General features: G+C 44.8%; 1 protein-coding gene across 5 annotated transcripts in view; it reads right to left on the bottom strand.

Annotated features, from left to right (window-relative positions):
* Positions 1–21,044, bottom strand: part of SLC43A3 (solute carrier family 43 member 3) — a 48,703-nt gene that overhangs the window by 9,219 nt on the left and 18,440 nt on the right. For 4 of the 5 annotated variants that reach the window (XM_066611390.1, XM_066611387.1, XM_066611391.1 and 1 more), the window contains exons 2-6: positions 9,864–10,094; positions 9,015–9,144; positions 3,307–3,353; positions 1,565–1,641; positions 350–442 (exon numbers count right to left, since the gene is read on the bottom strand). In XM_066611390.1, coding sequence (XP_066467487.1) covers positions 350–442; positions 1,565–1,641; positions 3,307–3,353; positions 9,015–9,144; positions 9,864–10,044 — 528 coding nt within the window. In that variant the 5' untranslated portion in view covers positions 10,045–10,094. Of the gene's footprint in view, positions 1–349; positions 443–1,564; positions 1,642–3,306; positions 3,354–9,014; positions 9,145–9,863; positions 10,095–14,649; positions 14,826–21,044 lie in introns of those variants that run through there. The other variant, XM_066611389.1, reaches the window with a different exon arrangement.

Genomic DNA, 21,044 nt, shown 5'->3' with positions numbered 1-21,044 from the left:
CCTTCTTGTCCAGTTTTTGAGAAGGCTGCCAGTTTCTTTCAGTGTTAAATCAGCCTCCTGTTCTGGCAGCTGAAGAGCTTGTGACTTTTCAATCAGTGCTGACAAGGGCAGAAAGAGAAGATGCCTTGACTGTTTGAGTCCAACATCCCCTTTCCCTGCCACAGAAAAGGGATGCTGTGATGGCTCTATAACTAGGCTGATTCTCGACAGCCTCCAAGCAGCACTTCAAAGCATCCATCTTCTCTTAGGCAGAAAGTCCACAGCGGGGAAGGGGGAAAGGATTTTGGTTTTCTTTCTAAAACTGCGGCAATGCTACCACTTTTTCCATTCTCTAGTAATAGTCACCCACCTTGATGACAAGAAACACAGCAGAGGAAGAATCAAAGGCTCCATTGTAGAGGGTAATGACAGTTGAGCGATGCTTCCCAAAGAGGTTCCCAACCTGAAGAGACAAATAAAGAACACAAGCCAGATTGATTAATTTTCTGCAGTGATCAGTGGATAACAGCAAGGGCTGGACTCTCTGTGAGCTACAAGCAAATGGTTGTAGAGGAAAGAGCTACAAATAGATCAATAGGAAAGTGAAGCCCAATGGGTCCAGTTAGGGAGAAAGGCGGGATAAAAAATAAAGTTTTATTGTTATTTTATTATTTTCCGTTCTCAGAATAACTTCTTCCATTTCTGTTTCCACCCTCTGGTGTTCTCTGACTCCAAAGGCAGACACAAGCTGCAATCCTATTCACACTTACCTGAGAATAATCCCACTGACTATAATGGGACTTATGTCTGAGAAGACATGCATAGGATTGGGCTCAGGCAGCCTGATCCTATTGAAATTCCCCTGGGCCCAATCCAGCAGGGCCAGGGAAGCTTGCACCGTATCCCACAGGGGAATTTTACAGTTTGGAGGTATCCTCGAGGTAAGGGGACATTACCCCTTATCTTGCTCAGGGGAAAGCCGCAGTTGCAGCAATGGGTCTACGCAGACCTATGTCTGCTGAATCACCAGAGCAAGTCCAAGAGGATCCAGTATGAAAGGGAGGATATGATATGGCACACACCAGCTCCACTGATTCCACCCCTTATGAGAACCAATCCCCCATTCCTCCCCACTCAATTCCATCCCCTCCCCACCCCTCTGCTTAGCACAGAGCTTACCTGCTACAGTGTGCACTGGATCATGCATTGATGCCAGTAGGATGGCTCAGGCCTTCCCGCTGGCACTACCAATGCTGTTGCTACATGCTTTATGGCACCTTTGCGACAGTCTGAGCTAGTGGAGCAATCACTCCACTCGCACAGAGGCACAATAGGAATACGCCATTAAGAAAAAGTAAAAATGGCACCCTTCTCCAGGTTTTAATGAATCACAGAGATGGAGCTGGAGGGAGAAAAAGAGTCCTTACTGTGGAATTCACTGCCACCCAAAGAAAGTGACACTTCATGGTTAGCCCAGTCCTGACTGATTCCAAAAGTTAGGCTGTAAGAAATGTCTACTCTTATCTCCTCCCCCATGGAGCCCCCCCCCCCCCGCCCCATAGATGCATAAGGGAAAACATCAGACCTGCATGTTGGTGAGGATAAGGAGAATTCCTCCAACAGAGAGAAGTGATAGTGCTGGGAATAGCATCAGTGCAGTGGCTGCAAAATGAACAAAATCCATTAATGTAGGTCCTATCAGAGCAACAAGTTTTACATGTTCATCACACAGGCAAAGCTGGCCATCTTATAATAGTCAGCAGCTTTCCCGATGCCCTCTTCACATATACAGAATCCAATATTGGAAAATTACCTATTCTGGTGCAACAAGGGGTATCTATATATTGCACAAGCATCTCTCTCTCTCTCTCTCTCTCTCTCTCTCTCTCTCTCTCACACACACACACACACACACACACACACACACACCCCAGTCTACAACTGCTAACAAACAAGAAGCACAACACAAGGTGCCAGAGTAAATTTATGCCAGCTCAGAGGTCTGAGAGGATGAGCCCAATTCTCTTGGTTTTTAGCCTATTTTAATAAAAAGACTATGCAAGAGACCCAAGGGGTGGGAGGAGAGTCAGAACCTACCTCATCACATCATCCCCTTTTCATGAACTTGAAAAATGGCTGTAGCATGCTGCATAATTTTGAAGACCTGCAGCAGGCACTCAAAGAATGAGGCTGGCAGGCACACAGCAACATACAGGAAGCCATTCAACTGTCCTAACACAGAGATATAAAATAGAACATTTTCCCTCTCTTCTGCCCTTCAGTGGTACAGATCTGGAAATTCTGGCCTGCACATACATGCCTTATCACATGCATGCACCGATACATGCTACATCACATATACTGCCTCTTTTCTTTCACATTTATAGGTATTCCTTAGTACAGAGGAAGTTGCTAATGTATATTCCTAAAGCACAGGGCTCACATGCCTATGGTAATATTCTACATGCAGTTCCTCATCACAGAGACCCACCCAGAGAACTTACGCTCTGCCCCACATGAATGTACAGAGATGAATCTAGAGGTGCTTCCCCATAGCACTCTTTCTCAAGCTGACCCAGACTGCAAAGTGATATCCTAATGACTTGTCATTCACATAGTCAGAGCTGCAACTTGGTATGCTATTCTGAAGAATGCTGGCTGACCTGGTACATTCAAGGTAAGCCACTAAGCATGAGCTGTAAAAACTCTGCATCCACAGTGCCCCCAACATTTATTTTTTACATATTGATCCAACTTGATCTGAACTAGGCTGAGCAGATATCAAATAAAGGCAGGACTTTTGTATTTTTCATAGTAAAGTAGTACTAAGAAGGGAATTTCAACAGGTGCAGCTTACCGCACTTTTAAATGAAAGCTACATCTGCCAAAATTTCCTGTACTATACAAAATACAGGCCTATCTTCTTTTGCATCTGCTTATCCCAGCTTCAACTGAGGTAGAGTTGAAAAGAATCTGAGCTGTCAATTGGAATACTAAAAGGTAATGGTTCATACTCTTTTACTCTAGTTATATTCAACAGGTGGCTATTTTGTGATATATATTTTCCACAAGGACAAACACAAACTGGAATTTTCCCACTGTGTTAATTAGCTGTCCTGGCAAAAAACACAATGAGCAAACCACAGAAGGCCAATGCTGATAAGTGTTCTGACCACACACACACACACACACACACACTCCAGGGCAAGAGTTAATACATAGTTTCTCAGTACATAGTCTCAAATCCAGCATTATAACTATTCTGCCCAAGAGTCACTATCATCCCACACAGGTCTAGCTACCTGAGCCTGACCCAGGAACACTCACCTGCTGAGGAAAATGCAATGAGGAGGGTACCAGTGGTATAGGAAGATCTGGAAGACAAAGAGATGGCCTCAACTACCAAATGGGCACTGAGCTGTGGGTAGCCAGGTGAACTACTCTCTCCATTCCCCATCACAGGGAGCATTCATCAGCTTCCCATCCTTTAGGCAGGTAGGCTGGGCACTGTGGGAACGAACCATGGGCATTGGAGGAAGAGAAAGGAACCAGTAAGATGCAGTCCAAAACTGAGGGAGCAAGTGAGATAGAAAGTCTAACGGGATAGAGGGGAAAGGATGAAGGGAACCGTGCTGGGGAAATGAATTTGAGGGTGAAATCAGAAGGGGGAAGAAAAAAAAAGATTCAGACAGGACTGGTAGATAAGGAGCCAAACAATTCAAAATTGGTTCCTAGTTCAGGTTCATTAATATTTTTTAACACCCCACCAGCATCCCAGTTCAGACACTACTTTCAAAATGGGGTTTGTTAACTGGTTCAGCGGTTTTGAACTGATTTAACCGAGTTCTGATACATTTCTTACAGACAAATAAGGTCATAAATTCTTATAACTTCAATAGTCTCCTATAACATGAGGGAAAATTATACTTCTTAACCACGGTAATTTGCACATCCTTATACCAAATTCTTCCAGAATTTTGCCAATCACGTTTGCTCACTGAGAGGCCAGAATTAATTTCAATTCTCATATAATATTGCTACACTGAATACTGCAATAGGTACAAAAGAACAATTTCAGTTAATTTCAGGTTTTCATGTGCCTTGCACTGAAGAACAGCAGGTCCAATGTCACTATAATAATCTGTTGTGCAGCCACATTTAGCATGCTTTATGCAATTCTGAGAACCTTATCTCAAGAAGGATATCACAGGGAGTTACCTTGACCTGTTTTTCTCTGTACAACTGACCTGTACAACTGTACAACTGTTTTTCTCTTAAAGCTAATTAACTATTATGTGGGCTAATTTGGGATTCTAAAACTGTTCCAAATGGTGAACTGTAGCCTAATTCTCAAACAGCAGATGAGATGTTAGCCCTGCTTCTCAATTGTATCATTTCAGACTTCAGATGGGGCTCTGTGTGACTGTTTGCTGGCTTTCTAAGTGCAGGGAACACTTTTGCATGGAGGAGACAGACACATGAGCCCCCACGTGCAGTCTGATGCAAGGTCCCAGGATGAGGTCTGGGGGCACTTGATACAATTACTTTGCTAAAGCTAAGCCAGTCAAAGTCTGGTCAGTGTTGGATGGATGCATGACCACATGAAGGCTGCCTTGAGTTCCAAGATGGAAGAAACGAAAGACATAAATGTAACAAATAGATGCAGCACATGGGACAACTGCTAGTCCTAGAATTTGTTCTACAGCTCTTCTCTCCAATTTTTGAAACTGTTTCTGGAGAAATACAAATCCTGCTTATACATGTCCCTATAGAATGAACCTGTGATGGGGCAGCAGCAGATTCAAGAGGGGGACATGGATGCATGGCCCCCCCCCCCCAAATTGACTGCCAGCAGGGAAGGGCACCCACTGGGCTGGGGAGCAAAACCAGGAAGGGGGAACACCCACTGGGCAAGGCGCCAGCAAGATTGGCTGGAATAGGAGCCTAGGTCTACCCAGCCAGTAGACTTGGGCTCCAAGTTTAGGCAGAAGCCCAGATCTACCAGCTACATAGGCCTGGGCTCCTGCCTGGACTTGGAGCCCAATTCTACCAGCTGGGTAGACCTGGGCTCCCACCCAGATCTACCAGCTGAGTAGTCCTGGGTTCCCATTCCAACCAATAGCTCCAGGTGGGAGCCCAGGTCTAACCACCCAGTTTCACAGTTTTAAGATGGTGTATAGGAAGAATTACATCGATTTAGGGCCCAATCCTGCGAATGCACACTTGGCTTCTGACAAAGAAGCTGTGTTCTCCCTTTTTTGGAAGATATAAAATCTAGCAGGCATGTAAGCAACTAGAACAGAAAATCCAAAGAGGTTTTTCTTTCCCTACTGACCATTGATAACAGTCCCAAACTTTAACTGAGATCACAGGTGAAAATATGCTGAATAAAAATCTCTGTATCTTTTGGAGAGTGCAAAATCATAGGGAAGATCCTGCTTTGGAGAAACACCAGTTGGAAAAGATGCAAGAAGGGGGTGGTGGTAGGACAGCCACTGGGAACAGGATGGCAGAAGCTAGCTCTGCCGCAACAATCCTCAGCAAAGGAGAAGATAAGATGCTCCCCCTTCCACATCCATCTCTTGCAAAAAGGGATTGGTGCAGTGGAGCTCAGAACTTTGTGGCAATCTCCCTCACCTTATATGTTCACAACAACCCTGTGAGGAAAGAGAGTGAAACAGCAGAAAGGGAGCAGGTTGTAACTGTTGGGTGTAAAAATAAAGGCACCCAGAATTACCAGGCAACCTCTAAGAAGAAGAAGAAGAGGGAAGTATGGAGATAAGAGAGGGACAAACATGGAACACCCACACACACTAAATTAAGGCTACAATTCTAGGCACATTTTCCCAACAGCAAGTCCCATTCAACACAGTGGAATTTACTGCTGAGTGAAGATTCAACTAAATTTCATGCTCTGCTCTGCTTGTGGGCTCCCTAAGGGCATCTTGTGGGACACCGAGGAAATCTGGATGCTGGACTAGATGAACTTTCAGCCTGGCCACCCCAAGTTGCTCTTATGATTTTCACATTAGGAGGATGCTGAATTATGTCACCCAACACCAGTTTCTGCACTAGCACAGTGCAATCACAGACTTGCAGATTACACAATAGTGCTGGACATGATAAGAAAATGCTACAGGGGAGGGGTCAATAATACCCACAGGATGCCCTTGGTATTATGAAAACACCTCAAACATTGCCCTAAGAGAACAAGACACCCTCATTCAAGGGCAGGAGGAAATTGAGGAGAACTCCACCTTCCCATTGGGTGTGGAGGTGGGCATTTGCAGCAAAAACAGGTGCACAATTTCAGTGAATTGGCCACATGCCCCGAGAGAGTGGGAGGAACCTGAGAGAGCCAGCTCAGCACTGCCCTCCTGCCCACAGTTAATCAGTCCGCTCACATGAGCTGCATGACTTTGCTCAATCCATTAATACAATCAGCCAGTTAAGCAACTTAAACTGCAGCCACAGCAAATATCAACTTCCCATCCTGCGATTACAGAAACCCTTGGACTTACATCCTCCAAGGCTGAAATCAGGACTGCAACCATTGGAAGCCTCATTCACCAAAGACCAGATTTTTTTGCTGGTGCAAACAACATAGCTTCACACAAGACCAGGCCTTGTCACTCACCACCTGGGAGTTCTTAGCAGTTCAGAGTCACCTGCCATCTCCCTACAGTGACAGGTCAGGGTGGCAGGTTTGGGAAGGTTGAAGTGGGTCCTCTGATTTACCACACAAGCCAAGAATCTGGTACTAAACTGGATACGAGATGTGGGTGTCTCAGATTTTACTGCAGGCTATGAAACAAATTTAGTACTCATGAAACTGGCTCAGCCTGCAGTAGTGCAAACAGAAGTCAGCACTAATAGACAAATCATGACAGCTTCCACAGACTAATAAGGTCCTCTGAGCAACAGATGAATCCTGTCCATCTTTCCATTGCTATTACCACAATTCTGATGGATCTCCATGCCTTCCCCTCCCTATTTTCCCTTTTGCCATTCTAGGGGCCAATTCTATCCTTCCCCCCACCCCCGATGCAGCAGTGCCAAAATGGCTGCTGCTGCATTCTGCCGGGGGGGGGGGGTCTTCTTGGGGTAAGGGAATGATTGTTCTCCGTGACATGGAGGAGAGGGTCTACTCAAACCTGCACTAGCTAAATAGCTGGCACCAGTGGTGCCACTAGGGTTTGTGTCACCCACTGCAGGAGGACAGCACATCACTCCCATGATGGATCTCCTCCCATGCAGTCGGTGGGGCAACACCCTGGGCAATGGGCGGACAACACCTGGGTGATGTACCATTACCCCACCCCTACTTTTGATAGAATATAAATATTTCAATGCAATTTGTTTCTTTGCATTCTGCATGAAATTACACATCAAATGATATATACGTAGCATGATGGTCTTATTCAAAAATACCAAGATTTAAAACTTTTGGCCAGTAGTGGTGTCACCACACACCACCCCATGCACATCACCCAGTGAGGCCCACACTCCCCTACCAATACCATTGGCTGGCGCTTGTCTTCATGGACCCATGCAGTGGGACTAAGTCTGGGAAGAGAGACAGGATTCAGCAGCCACCATGGCCACCAAACCCTCCCCCTTTCAGGATCCGATTCACCCATCATCTGCTCCTCCTGCTTCTCTTGCCAACAGACCTGCTCCAGAAGGTGGTGGGATAGCCTTCGACATGGGTAGGAAGGTGCCCAATCATCCTGCTGGTGTTCCCAGCAGCATGCTGAGTAGTATGTTGCTGGATCAACTTCTACAGCTGGTGCTGACTGCTTTACGTCAGTCATTGGCAGCGCAACAGGTCTGCTGACATCACACGGTAAGTGTAGGATTGAATTCTAGCTCTTACCCAAAATTCAAAAGAGGGGTGGTCTCTTCTTTTAGAAAAAATATAAATGCATTAATACAAAGCAAACTCTTTGGCACGTTTATGCTACTATATATCAAGAATACCACCCAAATGGGGAATCTGTGTCTATCCAAAGCATTAGGCAGAGGTCTTGTGAGAAACTGGTAGCAGTTTCTGTTCTTTGGTGCCATTTCCCAGCAGGAGAAGCAAGCTACACATTTGAGTATGTGAAGATTACAGAGAAGTTTCTCTAGACAATACTGCTCTGAGGCAGAAGGAGCAAGTCTGGGTTTCCAGAGATAACAGGCGTTTATCATTCCAGTTGTCTGGCAGCCCTGATAGGCAGGGAGAGGAAAAGGAAAGAATCAGAAGAAGAAAGAGAAAAAATGAATGTATGGAAGAGAATTCCCAGCTGTTGTAGTTCCCTTCTGACTGGCTTACACCAGGTATATAGTACTTCACCTTGCTCTTCCAAATGAATGACAAAGGCCAGATCTACACATGCAGCCCAAGAAGGTGAAAGGCTACTGAGGTGGTAGACTGGACTGCACCACTTTAGACTGCAGGTGAGCAATCATATTTCTGAGTGCTCCCCTACATTAATAACTTCATACAAATGGGAAAAAAAGCATAACTACGAACTAGACTAGATCCTCCCTCCCAGACATGCTCCTTTTCTGTTTGAAGGAGCTCTTACATGGAGAAGAGGTCAAAATGGCATGCCCCACCAAAACAAAGTAGTACAGTCCATTCTACAATCTCAGCCTTCTGTCATTGCAATCTGCTACCTGTGTCAAAAGTCCTTGGAGAGAAGACCTAGCTCTGTGGGAACATTCCACCAGGACTTGCCTTCCATCGACCTTCAATTTCACAGTAAAAGAGCAGAGAATGGGTGTCCTTTGCTCTAAGGTTGCCCACTTTTGATCCACATAATGATATTAAGAGATGCTTGGCAAGACTGAATTCAACAGGGTCAACTTCTCCACTCCCAGGTCTGTGGTGATGGGGGACTTCACCACTGCCAAATCTCTCCCTGCTGCCTCATAACTGCAGGAACGAAAGTTCCTCAAGCCCAGTTGTTGGCAATCATATTTCAAGCGTACAGCATCAGGGAGCTCCCAGGATGTGCATAAGGAAGTGGACTGTGCCTAGTACTTACATGGCAAGCAGCCGGGCTACTGTGGTGCCAAAGCGGTCAAAGATGTAGCCAGTGGGGAAAGTCATGAAGTTGTTCATGAAGGAGCCAATCGTGAAGATGAGGGAGAATTGTTCATCCTGAGCACTGCAGTCTGCAAAAGGAGAAGGAATTTAGACACAGTCCCTAAGTTCAGATAATTCCTATCCATATTTTCTATACATAAATCTTCAAGCACACAATAAGCACGTTACATGTAGTGCTCTCACTCATATACAAATTTGGCCTGTTACTCTTCATGGTTCCTCAACCTAACTCGCCCATCAGCAAGCCTTAATGCTATACTGTTTTAAATAGAAAAACTTCTAACCTTCCATAGTTAGAGATGCTATAACTCAAAACTCTCCTGAAAGTTTCAGTCTTCCTTGAATGCTCTGTCAGTTGTTTTTCGGCTGGTTGTGGGTACTTAATGGGGATAAAATGCATCTTGTACCTGCTCAGAACAGCTCTTTTTCAGATGTCCTATGGGGTAAGCCCTGGCACTGAAAGTCTGACACATGATGGTGAGAGCCTGAAATGATGGGGTTCTCTTAGACAGCACCCATGCCAGTGCTCCATTTCAGCCTTCTGTCAAGACAAGAAGGATCCAACTTTCTGTCTTAAGTTGGAGAACTTCGTTGTGCTGTTCCTTACACTTTTGCAGTCTATGAGTCAGATCCTTACTTACTGCTCTTAAAACAGACCACAAGCCAGTACAGCTGCTCTTTATGACTCCCAGTTAGTCCCCCATACATGCACACACTGACACAGAGCCACTACAACTCAGTTTAGAAGTAAATCCCACTGCCTCCAATTCTTCTTCCCTGATCATACCTGTCACATTGGTTGTTTGATTGACAGGTGAAATGCACAGATCTCTAAAGTAGCGCAAATCCTTGAGAACGTAGACCAGGGATGCCCATCCAAAAATGACACCTGCAAAGCACATGCACTCCACCAGACCTGAGATTAATGTGGCCAGGCGCTTGGCCATTCCTGCACCTCGATACTCCATGGTATTGGGGGCACTTCCCTGCTGATCCTGAGGCAATTCTGTTTCTGATCCTGCAGTTACAAGGGGGAAAAAAAGTAAAACATCAGCTACTGTGTATCATGGTGGTTGTTTGTATAGAGGAAATCCTCATCCTGTCTGAAAAGGTGCAGTTGTCCTTGGGTTGGAATGTGAAGCAGCTCCCCTAAAGCAACATACAAGAATTTGGAAGGCAAACCTGCATATACAAAACACAAAACCCTGCAGATGCAAAGAACTGTGGAGGCAAATGGGGAAATGAGGAAGAAAAGGCATGGTAACTGCATGACATCATGTAGACGGAACAAGCAAAAGCTCTGGATCTGCAGCACAAATACAAAGTCCTAAGAGAAGACCAAACATTAGAGTACAGCTCTTCAGTCATCTCTTATTAATCTCAAGGTCAACTCTGATCTGGCCATTTTGGATGCTTACATTGGACTACTGTGAACTACTAGAGGCAGTTCAAAACGCAGTGTCATCTTTTTAAATGGGGCTTTTGTTAAGTTATTCTGGTGCCCACTGGCTGTTAGCCCAATCCAACTGAAATCTCCCCCGCCCCCGATGCTGCAGGTACCCAAGGAGGCAAAAGCTTCATCCTAGGGTGGGGGGGGGAAGTCCAAGAGGTCTCCTTGGGGTAAGTGAACTTTTGTTCATATTTGCTGGTGCAAGACCCCAGGTGTGTAAAGTTGGTGGAAAGCGACAGGATTTAACCGCAGGCTTGTGAGGCCAAACCTACCGTTTCCCTTTCTCATTCGGCCTCCCTCCATGTCCCCTTCCTGCCCAGAAACCCCCCCCTCCCATTTCTCCCACTGCCCGCCCCCATCCCTACCTTGCTTTTCACCAGCGGACAGTTGCCTGGCCACCAACCCATGCATACAACCACCAGTAACTGCTGCCAGAGCACTAGTGCGTGCAACATATTCACATGACTTTCAGCAGAAACCAGGCACTTTTTCCACCAGCAGAGAATTTAAGCAGGATTGAGCTGCCTGTCTCATGAGCACAGAAGTGAGCCCACAGATCTCATTCAGGAAACTGAAGGATAAAGGCTGCTAAACATGCAGCTCTGAGCTAGGAAGACTGAAAAGGTCATTAGCAATCTATGGTATTCTCTTGGACTCACTGCCTCCCACCTTCTTTGCAGTTCCACTGCACAGCTGGGGAGCTGTACGTTCTCCAGAGCCCTGCACAGAATTTGAGGGATGTAAGAAGAGTGCTCATTCTATTTCTTATCATATAGTAAGGGCTCAAGGTAGATGACAATGTGTACCATTAACTTGTTTTGTCCTCCTTACCCACTAGACAAGATGGTTTTAAAAAGGTCTATCAATGACTACTAGTCAAAACATCATACATGTCCAGAGGCCTGAGAAGACCAGTTGCAGGGAGGTGACTGCAGGGGACAGCAAATGCCTTCAAGCCATACTGAGGATCTTCCCAGAGGCAGCTGGCGGGCCACTGTGAAAAACAGCCTTTGGTGTGATGCAACAAGAACTTGTCTTATATGCTCAGAACCTTTCTGCCAGACCAATCAGCAGAAGAGAAGGTGACATCCAAGGTGGATGGAACAGAATTAAGTGGTTTCTACACTGGGCAACAAAAACTACCAGAAACCTTCAACTGCCGAGTCCTGCACCTTGGGAACATCTGCACAGGAATTTTCTTCATAGGACTGCTACAAAACTGCTTCAAATTGCATCTATAATTTAAAAAAAAAAGGTGGCACATCATTCATGGTTAACAGCTCGAGCCTCCTGCTCGAACCAAATCTCGACCACAAATTCACTTGGCTGCCCAAGGCAAGCCACCATTCTCTCAGCCTCAGCCCAATGGCCACAAACTGGAGATAATCACATTGGCTCACCTTAGACTGCTGTCCTAAGGACTACTGAGGCAATGTACATGGGGACTGTGAAGACTTGAAATGAGATATTTCAACAGGACTCTACACTGATAGATAGAAATGCCATGTTCTAGTTAACAACAACAACGACTGATAAATCAGAGATACAACCTCTAAAACTAGGGCAGCATATTACCATAATGAGGGGTTTAAAGGGATTTTTTGCTGCCTGTCCATGTGCAGCTTCCCAGCATATATACATACGGCAAAAGATGCACATATACAATTACTGCCCACAATGATCTATACATAGGCTTCATGCTTCCTCCTATACTGTGGAAGTGCTTTCTGCGAAAAGTAGCAACAAGATCAGACTGTTCTATCTGGTGGAATTAGCCATTGAATAGGACCTCTGAACACTGAACCACCATCCGTGACTGGTTTAAAGCGATCAAAGGACACCACCATCACCACACACAACGTATTTATATAGTGCATGAGTATACGTTGCACTCTACAGAGCGACATCAGCAAATGATTGACCCTCTTTTCCAAGGAGCTTACCATTTAAATTTAGACTGTGGGTGGGGTGGGGGGGGAGAGAACTAAAAGCGAGGAAGAAGAGAGAGCGGCAAAGATAACAAGGTATGAACATGAGCCAATGCAACTACATATGATAATTGATTACACAAATGATCACTGCTAAAGAGGAATGCACCCTCAAACTCCCTCCAAAATTCACAGATTCCCATGCTGCCATCTGTTCCACTTAAGACACCCAACTTTCTGTCAATCCTATCCTCCTGCTTGACATGTGCCTCTGCCACCAGTTACCCCCATCACTATCTGTGCCTCTCCCATCCTCCTATCTTTTGCTGGCAAGCCTGTCACCATGGTATTTCTTCAGTGCTGTATAATATGCATACAGATAGGTTTTGTCTCCGGTTATTGCAGTGGGTTGCATATGGGGAGAGGGAGAGAGATGTGTGTGCGCTCATGTGGCATTGTATAACCTTCAAAGCTGCAGCTTTGTCTGTGAATCATTAATCACACATTCTTTTAATAAAAGCCTGTTCCTTCTCAGCTGTAGGTGGTGGTAAATGTTAAAAATAATGTTCTGTATTTCTGGGGCCCTTGCAATCTACAGCCCTATCAACATGTTCCACCTAAATTAAAAACTACCAACTTGAATCTCAATGGCTGGTAAATAAATCCCATTACAGAAGAGAAGTGGGGCCCAGTTTCAGAGGGCCAGACCTGCTCCTGTTCAGATACTCTTAGCTCAAAAACGGACTCAACTGTGCTAGAAACAAGGAGATTATGCAGAAGGCAATAGCAGAGTCATGGCCCAATCCTATCTAATTTTCCAGCACTGGTGCAGCCACAATGCAGCCCCATAGTAAGGGAACAAACGTTCCCATACCTTAAGGAGGCTTCTGTGACTGCTGCTCCACCACAAGATGCAACCCCACTGGCATAGTTGCACTGGCATTGGAAAATTGGGTAAGATTGGGCCCTCAGACACTCCCGTTGGGCTCTGGGAACTGGATCTTGCTCCCTCTGAGAAGTCAGAGGGTCTCCCTCCCTCTCTCAGGAAGTAATTATTCAACCGGAAATGGAGAGCAAAAAAAGCTAGAGAGAGACAGTCAAAAGCTCCGTTCCTGCACTTATCTCATCCATCAATCCAATAAAAAGTGTTTTTCTTTTTATGTGGTACCTTGTCTTCTTTCACTCCATAAAAATTCGATTAATGCTGCTTTTTTCTTACACCTACCAGATTACTTCCTCTAAAATGACCTGTGTTGAGTGGCTACAACAGTGCTGAACTTTCATCAGGGTTAAATCATTGCATAATCAGGTTCAAATCCCTGCTGGGCCATAAAGTTCACTGTGTGATCTTGGGCCAAGCATCATCTCTCGGCTTGGCCTACCTTACAGGACTGTTGTGAGGATACAAGTGTGAGAGACTAACATATCTCCTGAGCTTCATGAAGGAAAAATAAGATGAATAAAAGTATTTATAAAAGAAGTGCATATGCGACCTTTCAATTGTATTGTGCATATTTTCAAGGCAGTTTATAAAAGCCATAAAACAACAACAAAAAGAATACAATGGCAGGAAAGAATCAGGAACAAAACAATGAGATGTGTGAACATTCTGAATAGTTTTAAGGCCTGGGGAAAATGAAAAGGATGCTAAAAACACTTTAGAGTGGGTACCAGGTGAGCCTTCCTGGGGAGAGAACTCCATAACTGGAGTATTACCATAGAGAAGCCCTCTCGTCTATTGCCCCCCATCTCTCCTCAGATGGTGTAAGCACCTGAAGATTAATGCAGCTTAGAAGCGGTCGAAACAGGCAATCCTTCCAGTAATAGGTAATCTTCTCCCCCCTCCTTCTCACTGCTTCTGGTATTCTTAATTGTAACATCCACTGAACGCTCCTTTTTCCTCTTCAGCCATTATTACTAGAAATATTTATATACCGCTTTTCCACAAAATAAGGCGACAGAACAGTTTACAAAGCAAAAATAAATCATCCTTCTGCAAATCTCTCCGTGCCTCCAATACAGACAGCCCTACTCCTTTGCTTGCCACAACACCCGATTTCCCTTTGCCTCCATTTGGTATTTTCAGAACTTCTGCATAATTCCCCAGAAACATCATCCTCTTGGCTATGCGCTTCTGGTCTGGGCACTGGCCAGAGGCAGGAGTGGGGGGAGGGCAGAATATGCTGCAGACCTACCTGTGCCTCTCAATATCAAGATCTCCTGCAATCGCCACAAGCCCACAGCCTCTGAAGGCCCTTGTCTCCTCAGGAGGGAGAGTCCTTCCAAAAACAGACAGTACAACTCTGTAGAGTGCTCAGGAAAGGAAGCAAATACTAGCCCTGAACCATGCAGAGCTTGGACTAGCTGCCAAACACATCAGGGAACGCCCATGGAGTCCCTCCTCTCTTCAGCCTCACCCCCTCTCCCTGCTGGAAAGGACAGATGTTGAAATGGCAAACACTCTGGCGGCAGAGATGGCAAGCACACATTGCTTCCATCAGAGCACACCAATGCTGGCACATGCACCGGGTTCTTTGGCACACAGTCACTAGTACAGTCACATCCTGCTCTCCCCACAGTCAGTATCCAATGGACAGTTTTTATGCAGCATTTTCTTTTTCTTACACACGCGCCACCACTTAAGTGATTACTTTGCCACTGGGAAGAAGTGGCAGAGGCCGCTTCTTAAACCATGTGGTAAATTAAATATAGGTGACAGACTTCACAAATGACAACAAACACATTTTTAGCTGCATAGATTGTGTCTCTGTGAGGAAAAAACACCATGTGCGCTGTGACCTTCAAGACTTACAGGGCATGATTTCTCAACTGTGACCTATACAGTAATTTGCTCCTCAAGCTGTGAAAGGGGTTGATGTAGACAAGTGTGCAAACATAGCTTGCAAACACACCATCTTCCCCAGACGTTGCAAGCCAATGAATTGTTCCCAGAATTTTTGGGCTCTCTAGATCCTAAAAATTAGAAACATGAGGAAAATCCTGGAACTCAGGCTCAATTTGTACAAAGATTCCTGAAACTTGTTGGCCATTACACAGCATAGCCAGGGAACATTAGATGCTCTTTAATGACATTAGAGTGTCCCTAAAACTATTATGACACAAAAAGGATGCTCTTTCAGTGCTAGAGGAATACAACTGTGAACAGGATCTATCCTGTTTTTCAAGAACACTTGAAAAAACTCTGGAAACTTCCAAGGTAAGCTGCTGAACAAAATTCCACTATGTCTAAGTGCACAGAGACCCCGAAGGGCAGGGGCTCTCTGAGCAGCTGTGGAATGACTCTCACACAACATTAAGTAACCACACATGACTCCCACACATCTATGGTTAGGAGACTGGGCTTCCAGATCAGAAGGTGTGACTTCTAGGGAAACATAATCCCTAACACTTGTCATTTGTTTCCCTTCCCACCTCTTCTCCCCGCCCTCCAACCCACTGCCTTACAACTAAAATATGTTAAGCGTGTGAATGATTCTAGGCTTACCCTGCCCCATCCCTATCAACCAAGACCCAAAGGCCTGCTAACCACCCTGCCCTTATCTCAGTCTACAGACTCAAAAGTGAAGGCTGGTGACTCTTTATCTAATGATAGGACACAGTCAGAGGACAGCATCCTCCAAGAGTGTCCCACCCCCAGTTTCCTTTACAAGGCTGTTATATTGATAGCACTGAATTTGAAAGTACTTCCACCTCAAATTAGAAATGAAAACATGAAAAATGTGCATTTTCCCTTGCTGCTCCTGTGAATGATCTGCTCTTCAGTATCTCCAGCATGACTGTGAATCAAAGTGAATTTTATGCGCACACAGTTTTCTTGTTAAGTCCTTGGGGACCCTTGGAATACTCATTCACACTCCCTCAAACAGTCATCAGAACAGGCATGTGATCACCCACACACAAGATACTATCTATGATGAAAGGCAATCCCCAATGCAAGTGTTTCCCACCCTCCATAAAAAGCCAGCCACACCTTTGCATATTCACACATACACAGCACCCCCCCCCCCCACACACACACATATAGATACTATCCAACCCAGTTTCATTTCATGCTATGAGCAACAGAACTACAGGAGAGTCTAAGAGAAAGTGTCCCATCTAACAGCTATTTTAGCAAGCATGCACACCTGACTCAGATGGAACCTTAGCCCTGAAACACACATAGATAAGAATGTCTCTGTCCATGTGAAGAGCACATTACACTCATCACTGAATAAACACAGTCCATATGGCCAGGTGAAAGATCCTGTCAGATACACTGTCCTGCCAAACACCTCTGGTAGCTCACACTGCTACACACCCTTTAAGTCAGAATTTGCAGTCCATGTCCATAATTAGCTTCCAACACTAGGGACCAACATGGTGGTAACAGTATGCATCTATGCATGCCGTGAGAGTCTTTCCTCACTACTAAGTAAATCCATCCCCCCATATCTGAGTTAAGAGAGGCTGGAATCCAGCACACTGGTAGAAATCAATGATGCTACTATCACCAAAAAGCCCTTGCACATTAAACCAAAGTGGAGCCAAAATGCATCTCCTCAGTTTCAACAGCCTGCAATTTTAGGCATTTAGGCCATTTTCAGGGGTAAGAAACGAGAAAAAGCTGGCAGCAAGCTTGCCTTGATTTTGGTTCGTCTGGGTTTTTTAAAAATTAAAATAAGCAGATGTACAAAGAGTAACATGATCACCAAAAAAAAGAAAAAAGAAACATAGTACACATAATATCAAATCACATAAGGAAAAATGCAAAGGGAAACAAGCCACCACCAGCATAATTCAAGATAATGTCACTATTCCGTAATATACCATATCAAAAGTCAACCATATATCAAAATACAATTTCATTATCAAAAGTCAACCGTATATAAACACACAAGCATAGCAGAGACACATGTCAATAGTAATAAACATCAAACTGTCGATTTTATCATACACATTCTGGGCAGGCTTCAAGCAGAACTGTCAGGCACGTAGATAACTGCTGCTTTTCATCTTGTTCTTCCTCCATAAAAGGACTCAATCTAAATAGATTGAAATATTTTTTTTCTTTCATAAACTCTATGAAGGGGGTGAAGTGTTGCAAAAAGGAGAGTGGTTCCTTTTTCCCAGCTCTCAGCCACATACTTTCAGAAAGTCTTGCCATCTCAGCTACCTTCCAGTCCTTGAGTTACCTTTCCTTCAAAGGTGGGGCTGATGCATGTCTAGCAAGCATAAGCTAAACTAGCGTTTCAGGTAGTTTAGAACTTGCTTAGCTAGTTCCATACTAGCTCTCTTTTTCCCAATTCAACCTGATCTTCAATATCACCCAAGATGATATTTTGAGGATTCAAAGACCATTTGAAAGAAGGCATCAATGGTCATAAAAAGCAGGATCACACATACCCCTTTTGTGATGGTCTCTCAAGCATTGGATGCATCAATAAGAGTTTCCTGCCTGCCCAGCTAGGTATGTGTGTGAGGACCAAGATCCTGGACTAGGAGGACTAGAATCCTGGACTAGGAAAATACCCAGTAAGCCTATGACAATCTCCAGGATAGTGCTGAGAAAGATCACATCACGTCTGTGAATTGGTCCTTCTCCCCATCCTCAGATAATATCAACATGCTTAGTCATAAATATGGCCGGTACTCTTTTTGCTATCACCAGTTTCATGAGATGTGGCCATGAAGGAGACTTCTACCCAGTTGTAGATCTGTGTCTACACAGAGCCCACATGCCAGGTTTCCTGAGGGGGAAGAAGGACAGGGAGCATTTTGACTTTGCATTACTTTTCTCCTTCTCTCACTCATGCATCCTTGTACAATCATACAACACAATTAAGCCATATTGGGGTGGTGCCTGGCTGAATAAGGGCCTAATGCTATCCAACTTTCCAGTACTGTGGCAGACGCAATGCAGCCCCAAGGTAGGGGAACAAGTGTTCCCATACCATGAGGAGGCCTCCAAGACTGCTTCTCCAACACAGGAAGCAGTGCAAACCCCATAGGCACAGCATTACCACCACAGGAAAATTGGATAGGATTGGGCCCTAAGTCTGCAGAGATGGAAGGTAAGTGCTCTTCAGGTTATAAAGAACTAGGCTGGTTTGTTTTAATCCAAGTCCACAAAAAGTGTGAATAAGTAGGGATAAGAGATAAAAAGATTAATAATCAAATTTTGTACTTGAGAGGCAAAGTTCAAAATAAAGTAAGAGCATGTGTAGAACATGTTAATGAGGAATATTGTCACAAGTTCTAAGTTCTGTACATTGGTTCAAATCCATAAGAAGTGGTAGGTGGGTAGGGCTCCCATCTCAGGTATGTCTTCTTGGTATCTTTAGATCAGGAGGTATTGTTTTAAAAAGAAATGGGATAAAACTGTCAGTTGCTTCATCCTTGACTACACTTGGAAAATAACCTTGGCACAACCAACTGCGTATGCTTTTTGAGTTAACATCAGAAAAAGTTTTCAAAATAACAGTGGTGCCTGACAGCTTACAAGATGAGTACTGGCCCAATCCTATGCATTGTTTACACCAAAAGAATGATTGTGCCGGCAACATAAAGGCACTTTCCAGATATTGCAAACATGACGTGCCAGAGAGTGTGGCCCAGCCGCCACCAGAAGCAGCGAGGGGCCAGGTCCACATGGCCACAGAACGGAGACGCCCACTGCTGCAGGTAAGACATGCAAGGGACAGGAGGGAAGTGGGGAGGTGGCAAAACAGGGTAGGGGATAGACAGAACGGGGAGGCAATGGGGCTCGGGAGGAGGGCAGATTGGGTTTGGGAAGGAGGTGGATTTAGTGGCAGCAGCACCCACCGGATCCTCATCCCCTTCCCAAGCTTGGTCTGCTCTCATGGATGAGCCAACAATATCACTAGTGCAGATCCGAGTAGACCCAGTGGGGTGTCATAGGCTTACCCCAGTGTAAGGGAACACATTTTCCTTTACCCTGAGGAGGCCTCTGAAATCCAAAACTCCACCATGGGATACAGCGGAAGCCATGCTGGCATTGCTGCATCGCCACACGGGAGTTGTCATAAGTTTTACTTTTGGAATTACTACTTGGGGGGGGGGTCACCTGAGTTTTGGAATTTCCTGCTCAGGTAAGTTGGGGAAGACAGGCAGATAATCAACAACAGACATGACTACTACATCTGAATGATTCAGGATGCATCATAGGAACCCCTTCAGGGTTAGGAAGATAAAAGTGAAAAATAGCATGATAGGGGTTTTCACAACATCAGTAAACTCCTTTCCCCTAAGGACATGCAGTTTCTAGCATCAAATAGATGAAATCATTCATATGCAAAGGGATGTTTGAAGGGGCAGGTCATTTCACCCTATGCTGACTGCTGGTCTGACCAAACAGCTGACTGCAATGCCCATTGCAGGACCAGCATGATTGGACAGCTCAGTCCCTGGGGTCAGCAAAAGGGGTCCTGGCTTTTCCACAGACACTTCACTTGCACCCAGCTATGCACCACACTTGGAATGGAGGAAGTAAGTCTGTATCCTAACAAAGAAGGATGGATGCCAAGGTCTCCAAAGAGACCTTGCTCTAAAAGACAGGAGTAATATTTTGTCCATATGTTGAGAAATTTCAGATTCATAACAGAAACCAGGGAAAGATTTAAGTTGCTCCACCAAGTTAACTACATACGCAAAAAACTACATATGCAAAAATTATTAAGTCATACATACACTATCCATGTTACTAGGAGTGGGCTTTATAGTGCAGCAACCTGAACCAGGCTCCATAGGGCAGTGTGGGAAAGAAGCGGCAGTGGAGTTTAACATTCTATTGGGAAAAGGCTAAATCTTGCTTGTCTCTAATGTACATTCAGACAAATGTTTATTTTGCTACCAGTTGTCACAGCGATTCCCTTTCTCTTTCCTTTCTTTCTGTTTTTAACCGGTAATGACATTTTGTTGTAACCTGATCACGAACAGTCTCCCTCTTGCCTTTACAGAATAGGAAGCAGTCCACAACTTCAGGCTCACAAACCAGAGCTAGACCAATGATTTTCAACCTATTTCATCTCACGGCACATGACAAGGTGCTAAAATTATCAAGACACACCATCAGTGTTTTGAATTGACAAGGCATACTGCACGATCAGTCAGGGGGCTCATATGCCCCAGTGGCTCTATGAATAAATGATCCTCCTCCAAAATCCTGCGGCATTCCTGCAGGCCATTTGTGGCGCAACCAAAGTACTGTGGCAAACTGATTGAAAATAGCTGAACTACATTGTTAAGAGTGTAGCTGTTGGAGATACTTAGCAGGTCAACTTATAACAAAGTAGCAAGTTTCTGTCATTAACTATACAGTACAGCATGCTAACCACTCTCCTTTTGCAATCACATCTTTCCACCACCAGTTTCAGCAAATGTACACTCAGGGTAAGCCTTAAAGTTTAAACAAAATGGAAACCAAGTTGAGGTAAATGAACCCTCCTTTATGTATACCCTTTTTATTACATTTGTGGCCCTTTCATGGCTTTGATACACAACGTGAAGCCCAGTCTACCCCAACACACAAAATAATAAATCTGCATACATGAATCTGCAAGTCCATATT

Source organism: Tiliqua scincoides, chromosome 1, assembly GCF_035046505.1.
Source record: "Tiliqua scincoides isolate rTilSci1 chromosome 1, rTilSci1.hap2, whole genome shotgun sequence".
Classification (NCBI taxonomy): Eukaryota; Metazoa; Chordata; class Lepidosauria; order Squamata; family Scincidae; genus Tiliqua; species Tiliqua scincoides.
This window is presented reverse-complemented; position numbering and strand designations above follow the sequence as displayed.